This window comes from Mizuhopecten yessoensis, unplaced genomic scaffold, assembly GCF_002113885.1.
Source record: "Mizuhopecten yessoensis strain PY_sf001 unplaced genomic scaffold, ASM211388v2 scaffold8123, whole genome shotgun sequence".
Classification (NCBI taxonomy): domain Eukaryota; kingdom Metazoa; phylum Mollusca; class Bivalvia; order Pectinida; family Pectinidae; genus Mizuhopecten; species Mizuhopecten yessoensis.
Window position 1 is genome coordinate 362360 of NW_018407390.1, and position 18881 is coordinate 381240.

Sequence of the window (18881 nt, forward strand, 5' to 3'; positions counted from 1 at the left end):
CATTTCGGGAACCTTGTAGAGTCAATAGGTTTCCTTCACTTGAGAATTAAGGTTCAAGTATTTTCAAAACTAACATTATTATTGATTACAGATCATTGTTTTCAACTGTATTTTGATAGAGACAGAAATATATCATATTTAAACAAAACTTGAACCAAAAAAATAATAATAATTATTTCATCACAGATATAACAATCAAAATACCATTATTATTATATAAAACTAATCATTGAATATTTGATATAATTAAGATATAACATTAATTAAAAATTGCATGGTCAAAATATCAACATAAAATGACAATCTTCATATAGTAATTATATAAACTCTAATATACAACTCACGTGGACAAACTAATACTGTATGTGTATATTATGAACACAATTTTGACCAAAAAAAATATTTTCATCATTCTATGATATCGTTGTTTCTTGCAAGATATTTTTTACCTTGACAGTACATTTTATAAGGAAGTTAATTAGTCAAGAAGCTTTGGAATTGGAAAATATTTTGGAAAGTGAAAAATATTCTGGAGTTATGACAAATTATTTTGTGGATTTATTCGTCATTTATTGTTTAAAAGTATAAATGACATGTCAACAAATGTCTTTTCAAAGCTTGTTGCATTTTTTCACATTTTTACTTTCATAAAAACAATGTCATTAGAAAACAAAAACAATAAAATAAAACAATGAGGTATTTGCATTAAGCAAGTTTCAAAGATAAGATCATCAATTGACAATTACAACAGAGAAAATTAAAAAGAAATGTACTAAAGCATCATCAACACAGCAAGGTATTTGTGATGATAATGATGGCTAATCTCACACTTGGTTATTCTCTTGTTTTCTTCTTCAATACCAATTCAATATTTTTATCAGCATTAGAATACGAAACCATGACATTTCAAAATTACAGGATTGGATCTAGTATCTTTGCTATTTTTCCTTTCAGTTGCAGACAGCAGCAATTACTCTTGTCTCGTTTATTTTTAAAACTAAATGTGTATATTGGTTGTTTAGACGCCCTAAACTAAAGCAGTTAGATTTTCCTGAAGCTCACTTTCATGACTGACCTGAACAGAATATTGTATAACATAGTATGACTAGAACTGTTTATTTAGCTACTAAGCAATTGTCATGGATAAAATGAGTTATAAGTATTGGAACTATTTGACACTTTGGTGATGTAACATACACAATTATTGTTTGGCCAAGGTTTTTTTAGGGAAGCAAACTGAACATTTATCTGAGATGATCATGATTTCCTATTTTTACAGAAATGATGCAGTACGTACCATTGTATGCATTTATCCTTGTATTTGTCATAATATACTTGTGTTTGTCATAATATACTTGTGCAATGTGTAATATCATAAGTACTCGTCATTTAAACATACATATAAACATAACAATTGAAGCAGGTATGAAATTAGAAACATCTTTTTTCAAGGGTGTACAATTCTAAATTTAGCCCACAACAACATGTTGGAAAAGGCTACTATTAAACTTCAAATTGTTTTTACTGGCCCTGACATCAAATTAACCATCCATGTGCAATGTCTAGTGGAGAGTGGAGTTGTAAACAAACAATCCTTTGGACCCTAGACTTAGTATTAAATATAAGGCAAGTTTACATACATTTGTAAATAATAATAACATTTTTCCTTCTGATATGTATTAGATCTTCAAGGCATAACAGTATTACGAAAACTTGGTGGTGGATCTCATATCCTGATGTGGAATGTACTGAAAAAATAACAAATTGCTTTGTTAATTAAACTGCTAATTCACATATCTGATAAACCTCTGATAAACCTGTAACACATTGTATTTGTAATTAAACTGCTATTTCACATATCTGATAAACCTCTGATAAACCTGTCACACATTGTATTTGTAATTAAGCTGTTGAGCTCTACAAGTACATCATAATGATATAGAGTTCCCAACTCCTTATGGATTAAATGAACAAGTAAGGTTTTGGTAATATTGCTTTTATTGGTCAATATACAAGTAATGACCTTCAAATTTGCCACAAAAAATGTCACAATTCAGGCCTTGTGACATGATACTTAAACAACTAATGCAGATTTTATTCTTACATTATGATTATGTGAGATTTTTCTCAGATTGTAAACTTTAAAAGTCATGTCTGTAAATTGGACATAACTAATATGAATGTTAAGGGAGAAAATAATCCCCAAAACTTGTGAAAATAGCTTATCATGTTTGTCTAGTTCTTATAAGTTAATTTTAATAGACACTTATTAAAACATTGAATTGTGTCTTCTGAAAATTACTGATATGAACGAGATAAAAAAATCCTATTTTTGGGAAACCTCTTCAAAGAAAGTGTAAGTACTCAGGAAAGAAAATTTGACAGTACAACTTCATTTGTGCCATACAGGTTGTAGTATTGCAAACAAAAAGAGCATCTCAGTAACATTTTTACATGGCAAAAAATATTATAATTTCCATTTAATTTATGGGTTTTTTAACATCTACCATCTTTTCTGAGAGAGTTTAGAAGTTGAAGACAGACTTAGATATGCTACTATATATATACAATAATGTAACTATCAATGCATCGCTATAAAATATCTTAAATACACATTTGGGGTGGGATAACTTACTTGAGAAAATCTGGTGAACGAGAAATGACTTGCTCAAATTCTATGTAAGACAGCATGCCATCATCATCTAGGTCTGTTTCTTCCAGCACCTGTAAGGGGAGATAACCAAGATGATGTTCCTATAAAAATGTCAACTTGATTGCTACATGACTAGTTGCAGCAACTTGATTACAAATCTGAAGCCAATACTAAGCAGCCTTAGGACTAAATACTGCCGTGGCTGAATGAGTTTTTCATGCAAAATATTTTAAAGGAACTAAAAACAAAATTTCTTAATTATCTAAGTGAATAAATTTAACCTAGTATAACATCACAAAATACAGTTTCCTTAAAAATAAATGATTGCAGTAGTTTGTATGTTCTGAACCTAGCAAATCGTGTTATGTCAACCAAAATTTATTTTTAAGAAATAAGTCACATATTTCATAATAGTAAAATTTACTTGTTAAACAGACTAAGGTTTCGGAAATGATTCCTTGACAGGAAACACAATTGTTATGTGTCTCTGAATAAACATGTTTTACAAGGAAATAGCACGAGAACTGACAGAAGCATTTTGGAAGTATAACCTAATGTTCTGTCATGTTCCTCAGCTAAATTTTTATTAGAAGGTACCTTGTCTACAACAAAGGATTTCTCATCCTGTGAAAGCTCTTCTTTTGTAAGACAAACCAGGGTTTTCTCGAGGTCGCTACGGTTGATGAAGTGGTCACAATCAAAGTCTACAGAAAAAACAGAAGATCATGTCATGTTTTTAAACAGACAGTGGTCACTTCACAAATAAACTTGCAGTACCTAGTCATTAATAAAACACACATCCACTTGATACATTGGAAAAAACCAAGGTGCACCAAAGTTATAACAGTATATCTAGATATAACTGGTAAAACAGGCTCATATCCATTAATAAGCCCACCTACTTTTGACATGTTTAATCCACAGGTCTCCTGGGCTTATCACCAGTAAAAATACTGTAGAAACCAAAGAGGTATTTTCAGACCTCCGCCTCCCTAGCGTCTCCTTACTAGATATTCAAACATTATCTTTAAGACTTCAAATGGTATGTTCAACCTAACTTGTTTTCGAAACATATGCCTCAATCTAGTCTATCAAGCTATAGAAATGGCAGCTTGCATATAATGGGTAGAAATCCTGGCAAAGGCTGTCCTCTTTCCATGGGGTATTACCTGTCATTCAAAAACAAAGCTAAAGTCTATCTTTATGTATGATCCTTACTAGAATAATTGTATGGACTGAAATTGGAAGGGGGGAGGTGCCCAGTTCCAAAGAATATGGATTCACAGTAATTACCATACATCTTGAAGGCATACACTGTTTTGATGTCTCTGGGTGCAGCCTCAGACAACACAGAAAACATATCCAGGAAATCATCAAATGACATATCTCCAGATCCATCCTCGGAAAACACCTGACATAGTCGATGTCGAAATGGATTTTCCTGAAATGTTCAGAAAAATATGAGAACACAACGAAATAATTATTGAAATGTGCCAATGAACAAAGCCAAATTTCTTTTAAGTTAGATCATTTATGATTTCAGCTGTAGTATATTTATCCTGAACAAATATCTCTTTCTTTCATACTGATACCTCGGAAAACAAAACAAGATGTGAGTTGCTTTTTTAATAATAAATAATTATTCTTTAACCTTCAGTTCTGGCATTTTCTCAAGTTCATGAAGAGGAATCTTGACAGATGAAGTCTGCCCCCGTTTCATGTCAAGAGGCACATGTTCTGGGTAAAGCATCTGGAAACGTCTGAAAATTCTAAAAACAAAATAGAATGGAGAGCTATTTGTAAAATAAAGTTGAGTTTATTTAATTTTTAAAACATAATGGAATTTACTTTGTTCATTGTAATTCTATGATGGATGATGCAGCTGCATGATCTGCATATTTCTTGTTTAGAATAAAAAAAATTGTGGTTCATATATCGTGAAGTTCACGATATATGAACCACAATTTTTTTCACTGAAGTGAAATTTGATACATTTGAACAGGAAAGAGAACGAAGTAGCCTCCAGTTTCCCAGTCAGACACTCTACCGGTGAAGCTAAAGGAAAATTCTCTCTAGCACAAAGCTAGAAGGTGACAGTAATCATATGTACAATTACAATATGCCACACTTGTATAGATTACTCCTATAACATAAGAGGCCACTGGTCGGTCTTTTTTCTATCGGATATGATTTTGCCGACTGCGACGCCTGTCGCCGTGTAAACCTCTAACTTTGTTGGGTTAATGTTTAGATAATATGGATTTTCCTGTTTCCATACGTAGATAAATGAAATGTATCGATCTTACATACATATTTTCAGTAACAATGCTATAAGTATTGTTAGCATACAAACCTCAGAATCTCTTTTCTTGTGAAGAAAGTACAATCCTGTAATATATAAAAGAGAGCTTAAAAAACAATTAAATTTGTATAAGATTAAATCGAAGTTAGTGGTTCACCAAAAATCCAAAAAATCAATTTTTCATGTTCATGTCATTTTACATACGCATGGTTTACTCTCAATATTAATTAAATACAACATGTATTTGCCCGATTTACGAAAAACTGAGTACATGAATCTGTATCTGTGTCTTTACCTGTTTACGTGTCTCAAACTGAAACATCACTTGGAAAATCAATCACCACCAAATATAATCCCTACCTGATACGCATCCAATTGATCTTCACTGAATGTAGTTATTTTGTTTCCCATTTTTTTATGTTCAAATTCTACGCGAATGTGCGTAGAAGATGAGGTTCATCTTATGACCATCTCTGCTTTCGCTCTGTTGACAGTTCATGTGACAGTTGAGATTTGATTGGTGTACTTCCGGTGAGTTAGTTACGAAAAGAAACTAATATAAGATATATCATTAAACATGTTTGAAGCAATTTGTAGATGTCTATCTTTGAGAAAAATATATAAATTGTTGTTTGAAATAAAAAAAAAATATTAGAATTTGTAAACATTTATAAAAATAATCATGTTTAACAGGAATAGAATTATGAGGGTAGTTTTTATCGTGGTATACCGGTTAGGTGTTATCCCGGTTATCTCCCCTGACGTATGGGAGGAGGAAAGATGAAAATGACAACAAACTTTGTTTTAGTCTACTAGAATGCGTACGTCTTGTAGGCAATAACGCCCGAGTACTAAATCTGAAATCATGTCAGGCATGACTGATCGTTTCAACTATGTGTACAGCTGTGATCTCGATGTAAACGTTGAAATCAAAATGTAAGTTGTCAATGTGATCCCAATAATATTATCATCTGATCATAATAGCCCACAAGAGAGCTTGATTATCCACAGAAGTGTTTATGCGATTTTATAAATAAATTTTCTTGTATCAGACCATCAGGTATATCACCTAATTCGTAGGGAAAAGGGCCACTAAACATTTGTTTAAAAGACGGATGGCACTCCTGAGAACTAGAACACTGTCCAAAAAAGAAAATAATTGTTAACATTTAAAAAAACCAGTACTTGGATTGAAAGGTATTTATTTAATTTGATCACGGACTAAGATAACTAATCTTATTCTGTGATTTGATATAGACTGTGGAGCATTCTTGGACCAAGGAAGTCAACGTGGTAGAAAGAACTTTGGGTTAGGGGTATATATAGGGTCTAAAAGTCAATATGTACAGTAAAACCCCGTTGTAATGCCACCCGTTAAACTGCCAAACCCGCATACCGCCATTAATTTACTCAGAACTGATCTCCCCCAACGTTAATGCACCCGTTGTAACGCCACCCGCATACCGCCATCCGCCATCATATTTCCAAAACAAATGGTTAAAATCACACTATTTTGACCTCGTTAAATACTGCCAATTTGAATCGAGTGCAGGTTTATCGGGATGACAGGAATGTTACAACCGTGTGTACATTGTATTGTTACATGTGACTGCCGACTGACCAGGTAATCAGCTGTGTGTTTTGTACGTGTGTACATTGTATTGTTACACGTGACTGACCAGGTAATCAGCTGTATAGTTGTGTACACATGAAATCATTGAACCATAGCTATATATAGACCTTAATTTGTTGTCTCTCTGCAGGTAAGTTTTACTGCAGAAATTATGATAAATAAAGCTCATTCAGCGATTTACTTATTATTATTTATTTTTTTCATATTTGAAATGAACACGCCATAGAGAAGATGCACTATTTTAGACTACATCATTTACGGTATCAGACAAACGACCATCAGAGATATTTTTAGCGTCAGATTTAGTGTGTAACATTGATAAACATTATTTGCGCATGACACTGCTATACATATTGTGATTATGTTTTGAACGCTCAACAGTTTGATACATTAAATTACACGATTGAAAAGAAAACGTATTTTGAAGTTTATTACTTTTTCAAAGTGTATGAACACTTGGGTTCAAAACTGTTAACCCGATATACCGCCAGACTCATTATACCACCAAAATCACAGAACACAGAAGGTGGCAGTATAATAAGGTTTTACTGTATGTGGTACAGTTAATCTTTAACTAATATTGGTGATCATCCCTTATCTAAGTCAATGGATTTATATTTTGTATAAATCTGTAAAAGGAAAGGTAAAATACAATAGCCTGACAAGGATGTGAAACTGGGGTCTCCAAACTTTAGACAGACGCTCTAAACAACTAACCTACACACCTACTAATTAGCAGTCGCCCCAATTACCTTCTTCCCTCTGTCAAAAAAATCTTTGACCCTGGATACACATGAGATCCTAGATCACCTTCATGGTTATATTATTATATATTTTGTTAAATGCCAAATATAACAGTCAAGGAAAAATGCAATTGCTGAACATGGGACTTGTGAACTGGAGAGTGACACTAACTGGCTGAGTTATATACCTGGTCAACAGCATTGTATATAAAACTGATTTTGTTACAAATAAAGAGTAAGTACAGTTGGGAGCAAACTTAACAGGTCTAGTGCCCCGGAGTTAACAAGAAAAATGAACTCCAGTGTTCAAGCTTGACTGCACTAGAGTTAACACGCTTGTGAACTGAAGTTCACATCCTTGTGCACTGGAGATAACACTGTAGTGCACTGGTGTGTACTTCTATATTTTGTCTAGTGCACTTCCTTGTTCACTACATGTGCACTACAAAGTGCACTAGATATACCAAATGTAGTTGTATACCATACTCTTAACATACATTGTATGTCATAAAAGGTTGACAAGTGTAACAGAATAACATAGACGTAGAAGTAGAAACAGTAAATACAGGTGTGGAATTTAACAAAAAGAAAAAGATCCTGGCCCAAAGGTGCATGCCCTGTGGAAAATTTTGAAATCTAGAAATCTCTGTGGTGCCATCTAGGTTTAAAATATAGCTTTTCAAATCTGCAGAAAGTTTAGATAAATTTACAAAATATCTACTGGCCCGACATAGCTGGTTGAAAAACCCACTGGTCCAACTGGTAAACCACTGGCCACGGGCCAGCAGAGCGGTGGTTAATTCCACCCCTGTGAATATGTATAAATATATAATATTGTATGAAATGCTTAGTATAACCATGTATTTTATGTGTCTGTTATTTCAGTGGAACCCTTGAGGGGGAGAGAGAGCGCCCTAGTTACACAGAGTTGTTGGAGGATTCCATGCTGAAGTTTTCTGGTGCCTATACAGAGGGTTGTGCAGATTTATATGTGACATGTCAGGTTTTCTCAGATGGCCGACCACTGTCCTTGGCGGTCAGTACGTCCTACAAGGCCTTCAGTACACGCTGGAAGTAAGTCTAAAACTCTTATTGACATGCTGACCATTACTTACCAATCTCCATTAAGATCAGACATACATAGCGTAGAAGGAAACATTGAAAGTATATATTAATTAAGTGTAATTATTCAAGTCTGATGGTAAAGGTGTCCGTTATACTCAGCGTATTTGACCAATGTTTGATTAATAATCAATTTACATTGTTGTTCATTCAAATTCCTCATTTGTGAGAATGTTAGAGTAAAGGTCTGCTGGCCATTGTAGCAGTATCAATCGCAAATTAAAATCTTTTGCTGTGTTTTCACATTTTAAAGCCACATGTTTACTGTTATAATGTTAAGTGCCTGTCTGTGGTGTGTAATTGGCTCTGACACTTCTTTTCGTATTTGTTTAATTTTATTCATTTTAGTTTCTACGAAATCCAACATGAACTCTACTCAATAACTCTGAAGGAAGCTCTAGTCATTTGGTTACAAATTATTCAGGGCTTTTGGTTTAAGGACTTTGTAAATTGAAATGGCAAAACAATTTCATTGTTGGACGGATCATTGTATGTAATTACCGGTGATTTTCCCAAAATCTATGTCAGTTAGCAATCGATTGTTCTGCAGTAGTCACCAGTGATTACTAATCTAAGGTAAAGACCTTGAATGTGTTTTAAAAATATTACATAAATCCTACACATATGATTAATTCCAGTTGGAATGAGTGGCTGGTATTACCAGTGAAGTATAATGACCTGCCAAGAAGTGCTGTACTGGCCTTAACCATATGGGACATCTATGGACCGGACAAGACGATCCCAGTAGGGGGAACAACTCTACCACTCTTTGGAAAACGAGGGTATTGTCTGTTTTCTAGTGAATAATTACAGTTAATTTGATGAAAATATGTAGGACACATTATGATTTTATCATATTTTTATATATTTTTTTTTTTTTTGAAGCAGTTTCAGACCTTAAATAGTACTCCTGAACAGTCATTTTGAGGGACTTTTTTCTTTCTACTGCCATGAACAACCGCAAAACTCATAGTACATTGTATTAAATGTGTGTAATTATTAGATGATATGGGGCCAGGAAGTAATTCCAATAGTGTTGACAAATTGAGGTTGTCAAATATTTTTTGAAGCAATCTGCTCCTTTATCGAGACACAGAACACTTACTTTACATAAAAATAACAAAGAAATATAAAAGGATATAACTAATATTTAAAAACACTAAGCCTCTCAGCTAACGGAGGCAGGATTTACACTTAGCCTCTCAGCTAGCGGAGGCAGGATTTACACTTAGCCTCTCAGCTAGCTGAGGCAGGATTTACACTTAGCCTCTCAGCTAGCAGAGGCAGGATTTACACTTAGCCTCTCAGCTAGCGGAGGCAGGATTTACACTGACAGCATTTGCTGACAAATGATAGTGCGTGTATGTGAAGAACGACAAAGAGATTATAATATCTTTATAAATATATATGTTATTGAGTTTAACTTCTTCAGTGTTCATTTAACTGAATGCCAATGGTGTTTGATTACAGAACATTCAGACAAGGTATGCATGATCTGAAAGTATGGCCTAAAATAGAAGCTGACCCACAACACAACTCCAGCACACTTGGCAAAACCAAGGACAAGAACGACCAGATGAGTCGCCTGGCAAAGGTGAGGTCATGGGGATAAACTTTCTTATTTTGGATATGGACATTTTATCAGTTCTTTGCCAGCTCAAAATATATATCAAACTGTAACCCGATATTAATATCTTTGTAAGAAGTTATGAATATATAAATGCAATTTTTTGAAGTACTTCCTTCAGAGCAATGCTCAAGTTGTGGCTGCAGCAGTTTCTTTGTTAATTTCTTCAATAAATTTTCATCACAGCAATTGGATTAAGGTTTGTGAAAATGTTAAATTCATCTTTATTACCTTTACGGCCTCAACCTACTTCAAGGTCATATGGGTCAAATAAGGCCTACAGCCACGACACTTGGTTGATCTGTAATGTGATTTCAATCATAGCATATCTATAAACATTTAAGACATTTTTTTTAAGAATTCAAGGTTTACATTTCAGTTGAGTAAGAAGCACCGTGATGGACACATGTTGAAAGTTGACTGGCTTGATCGACTGACCTTCAGAGAAATAGAGATGGTCAATGAGAAACAGAAGCGGGACTCTAACTTCATGTATCTGATGATTGAGTTCCCCTTCATTAACTATGAGGAGATGGAATATACTGTCATCTACTTTGAAAAGGTATTTATAAAAATCATTATATGTAGAGTATATTATCTTAAAAAGGTTAATTAACTGGTAAAGTGTATACTTACTATATATGATCTTATAAAGGTATTATCATTCTGTATATGACCATATGTACCTAATTCCTACGGACCTTTTAGACCTTTTAAAGCACACTGGTGTAATTTTACCTAATCTATGATGGTGTAGTTTTAAATAACACTTACTATATAATTATTATAAATTGATTGGTTTCACATTGTTTAAATGAAATTAAATAAAACTGTTGACGAAGACAAAGCCCCAAAGATAAGATTATATTTTTTTAGGATGGCGATGAACCATTTAACTACAGAACACATGCAGACATTGTCACCATACCGGACCCAGAAATACTCGCGGTAAGATATTTGTTACACAGGTTTTATTTGTCTTTATGTCTTTTTTCTGTAATTTGTTGAATTGAAAATCTGAAGTCTAGATTCTGTTTGATTTCACTTCTGAGTTTCTCATGTGCAATGTTAGCTTTTATGTATGGGCTATTGCATTAATTGATAATTGTTTTAACAGGAGAACCTTGTGGAGAGTAAACATCATAAGCTAGCCAGAAGTTTACGGAGTGGACCAACTGACAGAGACATGAAACCAGACGCCAAGACGAGGGATCTCCTGAACGTATGTATATATTATTCATGGTCACTTTTCTCCTTATCCTTTCATATTATTTGTCTTTTAATAAGCTTATCCTGTTTATTAAATAAGTCTGAGAAATGAATTACATGTCATCTTCTCATCTTCACAGGCCATCGCTACTTACCCGCCTTTCAAACCGTTGACATCAGAAGAGCAGGATCTCATATGGAAGTTTAGGTTCTACCTTTGTAGTCAGAAAAAGGTGAGAACCATGCCAAATGTACAATTTTCCAATGCATTTGATGATACAATTTGGTGCAAATTGTCATATCACCATGTTACCTAACCTTATATATTTTCATTTAGACAGTGTTATTTCTGTTATATTTTCATTTAGACAGTGTTATTTCTGTTGTATTTTCATTTAGACAGTGTTATTTCTGTTATATTTTTATTTAGACAGTGTTATCCCTGTTATATTTTTATTTAGACAGTGTTATCCCTGTTATATTTTCATTTAGACAGTGTTATTTCTGTTATATTTTCATTTAGACAGTGTTATTTCTGTTATATTTTTATTTAGTCAGTGTATCCCTGTTATAATTTTATTAAGACAGTGTTATTTCTGTTATATTTTTATTTAGACAGTGTTATCCCTGTTATATTTTTATTTAGACAGTGTTATCTCTGTTATATTTTCATTTAGACAGTGTTATTTCTGTTATATTTTCATTTAGACAGTGTTATTTCTGTTATATTTTTATTTAGACAGTGTTATCCCTGTTATATTTTCATTTAGACAGTGTTATTTCTGTTATATTTTTATTTAGACAGTGTTATCCCTGTTATATTTTTATTTAGACAGTGTTATCCCTGTTATATTTTCATTTAGACAGTGTTATTTCTGTTATATTTTCATTTAGACAGTGTTATTTCTGTTATATTTTTATTTAGACAGTGTTATCCCTGTTATATTTTTATTTAGACAGTGTTATCCCTGTTATATTTTCATTTAGACAGTGTTATTTCTGTTATATTTTCATTTAGACAGTGTTATTTCTGTTATATTTTCATTTAGACAGTGTTATTTCTGTTATATTTTTATTTAGACAGTGTATCCCTCTTATAATTTTATTTAGACAGTGTTATCCCTGTTATATTTTCATTTCGACAGTGTTATTTCTGTTATAATTTTATTTAGACAGTTTTATCCCTGTTATATTTTCATTTAGACAGTGTTATTTCTGTTATGTTTTTATTTAGACAGTGTTATCCCTGTTATATTTTCATTTAGACAGTGCTATCCCTGTTATATTTTTATTTAGACAGTGTTATTTCTGTTATATTTTTATTTAGACTGTTATTTCTGTTATATTTTCATTTAGACAGTGTTATCTCTGTTATATTTTCATTTAGACAGTGTTATCTCTGTTAGATTTATTTGTCGACTGTGCTAACCCTGTTATATTTATGTGAAGAGCCTGTTTCCATACCTGAGTTATGTGAATACTCAGTATTGAAACAAATTACATTTATCTGTAGGCCTTAACAAAATTTCTCAAGTGTGTCAACTGGAAGCTCCATCTTGAAGTAAGACAGGCTCTGGAGCTGCTCAGTCGCTGGAGCCCGATAGACGCCGAGGACGCACTCGAACTTCTGTCACCTGTCTACCAACATCCGACCGTCAGGAAGTACGCTGTCTCCAGACTAAGACAAGCTGACGATGAGGTACACTTAACTACTGCTGGCTTTTGGCCCGTTTGTATATAATCTAACATTAAAATCTGAAAACATTCTTTAATGGTCAAGTCATCACTTGTCTTTGATAAGTATGCAGATATGTCTATTCTGCCTTTCTGATATTAAAGGTGAATGGTGTATATTGTATAAAATATGAAGATAGGAAAGCTTGTGGCTTTTAGGGTAAAAAAACAGTCCATGTTAACAAATTACAATCAGGAAATGTGCATTATCCTTAAATGAGAATAACGGACTCCGTCAAATACTAGAATGTTTTTTAACTTCTTTCTTATATCCTTGCATCACGAAGTAAGGGTAAGTTAGGTATTAATACATGCTGACAGTAAATTAGGATTGACTATAATTGCTAGTTTTCCTCTCTGCACATGTTGTTTAAAAGACTTAGATAGTAAATATCTGAAAAAAAAGATTTTGGTTTTAAGACTAGATGTGATTATATTATGACAAAATTTCTCCACAGGACCTGCTGCTGTACTTCCTCCAGCTTGTTCAAGCTCTGAAGTATGAGAACTTTGAGGAGATTAAGAATGGCGTGGATAACTTAAGTACGAGGCGGGATTCCATCAGTGCGGCTGATACAGGCACACTTTATCCAGAAAAAGACAGGTCAGGCTCCTGTATCTCTTTGTTATAAATCTTATTATTATACCTTATTTATATAACAATGTGACTTATTGGATAATATTGATCACATGAGTGGGGATTTAAGACAATGTCACATCTCACATGCTTGGATCATATTTCCCTTATTTGGAGCCTCTCCAGAAAAATGAGTAAGAGGCACCACACCTACCCGGTAGTCTCTGAGTGATTGAAGCAGATCATCTTCACTGTTGTGTTATTGCTTTATTTCAGTATAATAAAATATGTATTGCCCTTATGGTAGGGAAACACGATTCTTTGTTTCCCCTCTATTTATGGTAGGGAAACACGATTCTTTATTTCCCCTCTAGTTATGGTTAGGGAAACACGATTCTTTGTTTCCCCTCTTTTACTGAAATTAGTCATGTTTCACTCAGTGGCTCTTTACTCCTCAGGTCTGTGAGTATGCTGTCCCGTGCTTCCTCTCACGACTCTATACTGGACGCTTTAGGAGGCATCTCACCCAAATCTGAAGAAAGTCCTGAATCCAAGTTAGAGAAAGAGGTAAGTTGTGAACTAAAACTGAGCAAAATCAGGAACTTAAATTAGAGAAAAAAATGTAAGAAAAACTCAAGTTCGAGTAAAATAGGGATCTAATTGATATATAAATATATGACATTAGTCCTTAGGAACATGCTTAATCTAAGTTAGATAATTTGGGTGTTGAATTTTGAACACAAACGTAAGGAAAGTCCTGAACCAAAAAAAGTGAGACATAAGGATTAGTTTTTTTCACCCATTTATTAACTTTGACCTTTATGATGTTACAGGTAAATTACAAATACAATGTATATATACATTGTACATGTATATGTGCATAAATATTTGTGAATTAGAAACAATGTAGAAAAGCTATTTCCATTTTGAACAAGTTAATGCTACATATAGTAATATTTTATAAAGTTAAGAGTCCTGACAATTTTACTAAATCTCTCACTACTAGTGATCTAAATGACTGGAAAGACAAAAGATATCAATCTGAGATGTGGTTCCTACATGGTTAAATGATCATTGTTACTTTGTTCCAGATGGATCTAGCAACATTCCTCATATCCAGAGCATGCAACAACTCCAATCTAGCCAACTTCTTCTACTGGTAAAACATATAGTTGTATTCTTAATCCATCTTCTACCTGTAATACACATTCCAGCTTTGTTACTCAGTGATGCAAATATTTGATTTCTCCATATATATTTTACCTTGAAAAAGTGAAAGTCCCTCTGAAGAATCAGAATCTCCCTACAATTCGTTCTCATGTGGAAAAATTCCTAACTTGTTGAAAATGTGTCTAAAAATATCAAGTACAATAAGTTTTCTTCTGTTTAGAAAGCATTGGATCAATGGTAATCACATTGAGTACTCTTAATTATTAGATGTTGTTTAATGTGAAAGTAATTTCAATATTATTTTTCTGGTAAGAGAATGTTTGCTAGTAAAATCTCCCTACCAAAAACTCGATCTTCCTGCCAGTGAGAGACAAATCTCCCTATTGTGTGTTCTGATTATCACATGTACCGATATGTTCATATCTGTAACCTTTATACACAGGTTCCTGTCTGTGGAGAGTATAGACTCCGACACCTCGGCTAAAAACCAGAAAGTCACTGAGATGTACCATGTAGTAATGAAACGCTTTAGCCAGGCTCTCTTCAAGGTAATAATTAGGTCTTAGATTACAATATTACGTCTTAGTGTCATGTCAAACATATTAAGTTGATTGCCACCATTTTTAGCTTGCCTATTTGAAGATTAGATTACGGGTGCTGATTCAATCTCTGACATTGGCAACGCCAGGTTAATTTTTTTAAATACGACCTTCAGTAATTGTACTAGGATGCTGTAGTGTGGCACTTAAGTGACAAATAGTCTTTTCTTTTTAGTGAGATTATTTATTAATTAATCTATTTTTTTACTATTTTTCAAATACATGTATATTCTTTGAACATCTTTCAACAGAAATTGTTTTTGTGTTTGTTTGGCTGGGACAGCTTCTGTTGGTAAAATTTGGTTCATACTTAATTGCAATTGGTGCTTATGATAGAGTCTACATGGTGAATAGCAACATTTTAGCCAGCTCCCAAATAAAAAAAACAAGATGGCCACCATGGTTTCTGATTGGCTGAGAATTTAAGGGCTGTTATTTCATGTTTTATTGCTTTGATTTTGTTCATACTTGTTTGTATATAAGTTACACTATACTATGCTGACCCCAGAATCCAAAATAATAACTACCTATGTTAATAGTAATTTAGAAAACTTAGAAAGTTGATGCGATTGGTTAACAGGGAGGACCAGACTCTCGGTTGAGGAGGGCAACTATTTCCAGGCAACAGATGTTTATAGAGAAACTTGTGGACCTGGTCAAAATGGTCAGCAGGGAGAGCGGCAACAGGAAGAAAAAGGTCAGCACAGACCTAGAACCATTGCTGTCACTTACTCGGTGTTTTAAATTTAGTTGTCTCTGATGATTCATTATGTTATCCTTCTGTTAGGATAGCGTGCAATGCATACTAAAAACATACTGTGTTTTATAGATTTAAAGATTTTAAGAATACTATCAAGCCATTTTTTTGCATTCAATTAGTAATTTGGTTATGCTCCATGCAACTATTTTACAATGATTTTCATTTGAAATATAATCAAAGTTATATATCTTTTGTTTAATGATGCCTGAACAAATTATTTTCGAGGTATTTGAATTTAGATAGAATTAACGTACGTCATATGTACCATATCAGAGTTTGTAAAATACATATAATGTATACAATACTTTTTTAATTGTTTTCAGAGTGAGAGACTCCAGGCTCTACTCCAGGACCAAGAGGTGTGTAAGATAAATTTCTCTGACTTTGAGCCGCTACCCTTACCACTGGATCCTGATGTAAAAGTGTATGGAATTATACCAGAAAAAGCTGCCCTATTTAAAGTAAGTGATGATTTGGCTATATGTAAATTACGTTGTATTGTGGTCCGTAACTGATTAATACGAGGTTCCTATGTTGTAAACAATTTGGTGGTGTTTTCTGTTGTAGAGTGCTCTCATGCCTTGTAAGCTGACATTTAAGAGTATAGATGGACCAGACTATGTCGCTATATTTAAGCATGGGGATGATCTTCGACAAGACCAGCTTGTTCTACAGATGATCTCCCTTATGGACAAGGTAGGGAAGACATAAATGATGGTTAAAAGACATGCTATCGATCAACAAGTAAACTTTTGGATCCCAACTAGAACACGTTCACCCACCAGTCAATACAAATTATTAAGAATCTATTGACTTTCATTCTAAATTAAATTATGATTTGTAAGTGGTGGATAACAAATCTCCACATCTCCCACCATCCAGAGAGACAAGTACTTAACCATATCCCTACAAATCCAGGATGACAAAGATCCATCATATGTTGAACCTTGAGGTTGGCTAGTAAGTTTAGTTCATTTGTTAGTGTTTGAACCTCAGTGATCTGGTAGGTGCAGGCATCAGAACCAATGGAAGTCTGCCCTACAAGGAGGGTCTGTAATAATTTTATTGTTAATATTTATCTTGGGTTAGCCCATAATGGAGGTATTGATTATCTGCTTCAGATTGTATATATCAAGCATATAAAAGATTCATTTGGGCGGTCACCATAATGAAAACATCTGTTGAGAACGGTGCAGGAGGCAAATGCTTGAGCGGCTAGGAACTTTATAGAATCAATATACAATCCATGTTGTTGAGGATGATTTGTTCTTTTGGAGAACAAAATTATTTAACATCCAAGCATGTTTGTTCCATTGCAAACACCTCGACATATAAGAGACAATAATAAAGTGTCGAGCCTTGTTAATACTGAGCCATGACTCTCATTGAAAAAATAAATATGTAATAGGCTACAGCACACCTTGAATAGAAAACAAATATCTGTCCGTAAAAGAAATAGCTACAAAGTTAGACAATTATGTGGTAATTGATCAATTAACAAGGCATGACTGTGTTACCTGTAGAGCACTTTATCGTGTATCCTCAAATTATTACCTCGTTACTAGTAATCAGCAGGTATTCTGAAAAAGATCATTTTTTACACTTTTAAGATATTTCAAAATAGAAAATGTTTTTCAGCTACTGAGAAGAGAGAACCTGGACCTCAAGTTATTACCATACAAAGTATTGGCTACAAGTAGTAAACACGGTGAGTTTTAGGCTACTGGCAGAGTACAGTAGTAAACACGGTGAGTTTTAGGCTACTGACAGAGTACAGTAGTAAACACGGTGAGTTTTGAGCTACTGGCAGAGTACAGTAGTAAACACGGTGAGCTACTGCCGTTTCAATTTTGAACATTTTTCTTTAGAGTTAAACTATTGGGGTTATTTTAAGCTCACATTTCTAAAGTGCAATATGAATGTTATAGATAGTTTTCACCTCATGGCAGTCTTAGGGCAAAAAATTACTTGTAAGTGTTTGATAACATAATTGAAAAATTTAAGGTCATAATCTTGCTCAATTTCTCTTGTTTTTTAGAGAGAGAGGATATTGGATACTTAAAATTACGGATTCTGTTGAATGGTTCATTCTTTTTACAGGACTTGTACAGTATATTGATTCTATTAATGTTGCTGATGTTTTGGACAAAGATGGCAGTATTCAAAATTTCTTTCGTAAGCATGCACCAGCAGAGGGAGCCCCCTATGGTATATCTCCAGAGGTCATGGACAACTATGTCAAAAGTTGTGGTGAGTGAAAAAAATACTGTGAATTAGTCACATCAGATAAAATTTTATTTACTAGTTAATAGATATTATGTTGTAAAACAACAGGTATAAAATTTAATCAGAAAGAACTATTATTTGTATATGTATTTTACAAACCATTTTACAAATCACATAATTTAATTCCCCTTGCAACTTAAAAATTTCTCGAGTTGCAGTGCCTCAGGTACAGTTCACTTTTATAGTACTGGTAGTAGTGAATTATTAATGTAAACCATAATACGGTACATTCACCCTCTGACCTAAAAAAATCAAATTACCTAGCTAGTGTTGAATGAGCCAATGGACACTTATACTATTATGCTAACTATATATCTTTTATGCATTGTATATACCCATGTAATAATTTGAATAATATATATATATATCTTTTTTATTGGCCTTGTTTTGAAATTGCCCTACTTTTCAATAGTGAACAGAGCCAAACATCTCCAATTTTACGGTTTGCAGTTTTAAGGGGGGGGGG

The 18881-nt window shown here is 33.5% G+C and overlaps 2 protein-coding genes across 2 annotated transcripts in view; one reads left to right on the plus strand and one right to left on the minus strand.

The window, feature by feature from the left end:
• Nucleotides 1-250: 250 nt before the first annotated feature.
• LOC110455040 (calcium and integrin-binding family member 2-like) lies at nt 251-5454 on the minus strand. Its single transcript, XM_021504932.1, has 7 exons — nt 5316-5454; nt 5007-5041; nt 4305-4422; nt 3947-4094; nt 3251-3357; nt 2636-2724; nt 251-1748 (listed from the first exon to the last, which is right to left on the minus strand). Exons 1-7 carry the CDS (start codon nt 5364-5366, stop codon nt 1727-1729), a joined length of 570 nt encoding a protein of 189 aa, XP_021360607.1. The 5' UTR covers nt 5367-5454; the 3' UTR covers nt 251-1726.
• A 249-nt stretch (nt 5455-5703) lies between these two features.
• LOC110455003 (phosphatidylinositol 3-kinase catalytic subunit type 3-like) overlaps nt 5704-18881 on the plus strand; it is a 17679-nt gene continuing 4501 nt past the window's right edge. The window contains exons 1-18 of the mRNA XM_021504869.1: nt 5704-5891; nt 8217-8405; nt 9092-9235; nt 9924-10047; nt 10460-10642; nt 10957-11028; nt 11198-11302; nt 11430-11522; nt 12803-12988; nt 13482-13627; nt 14059-14167; nt 14692-14759; nt 15213-15318; nt 15950-16066; nt 16453-16590; nt 16697-16825; nt 17768-17837; nt 18230-18379. Of these exons, the coding sequence (XP_021360544.1) occupies nt 5821-5891; nt 8217-8405; nt 9092-9235; nt 9924-10047; nt 10460-10642; nt 10957-11028; nt 11198-11302; nt 11430-11522; nt 12803-12988; nt 13482-13627; nt 14059-14167; nt 14692-14759; nt 15213-15318; nt 15950-16066; nt 16453-16590; nt 16697-16825; nt 17768-17837; nt 18230-18379 (2200 nt within the window). The 5' untranslated portion in view covers nt 5704-5820. The remainder of the gene's footprint in view (nt 5892-8216; nt 8406-9091; nt 9236-9923; nt 10048-10459; nt 10643-10956; nt 11029-11197; nt 11303-11429; nt 11523-12802; nt 12989-13481; nt 13628-14058; nt 14168-14691; nt 14760-15212; nt 15319-15949; nt 16067-16452; nt 16591-16696; nt 16826-17767; nt 17838-18229; nt 18380-18881) is intronic.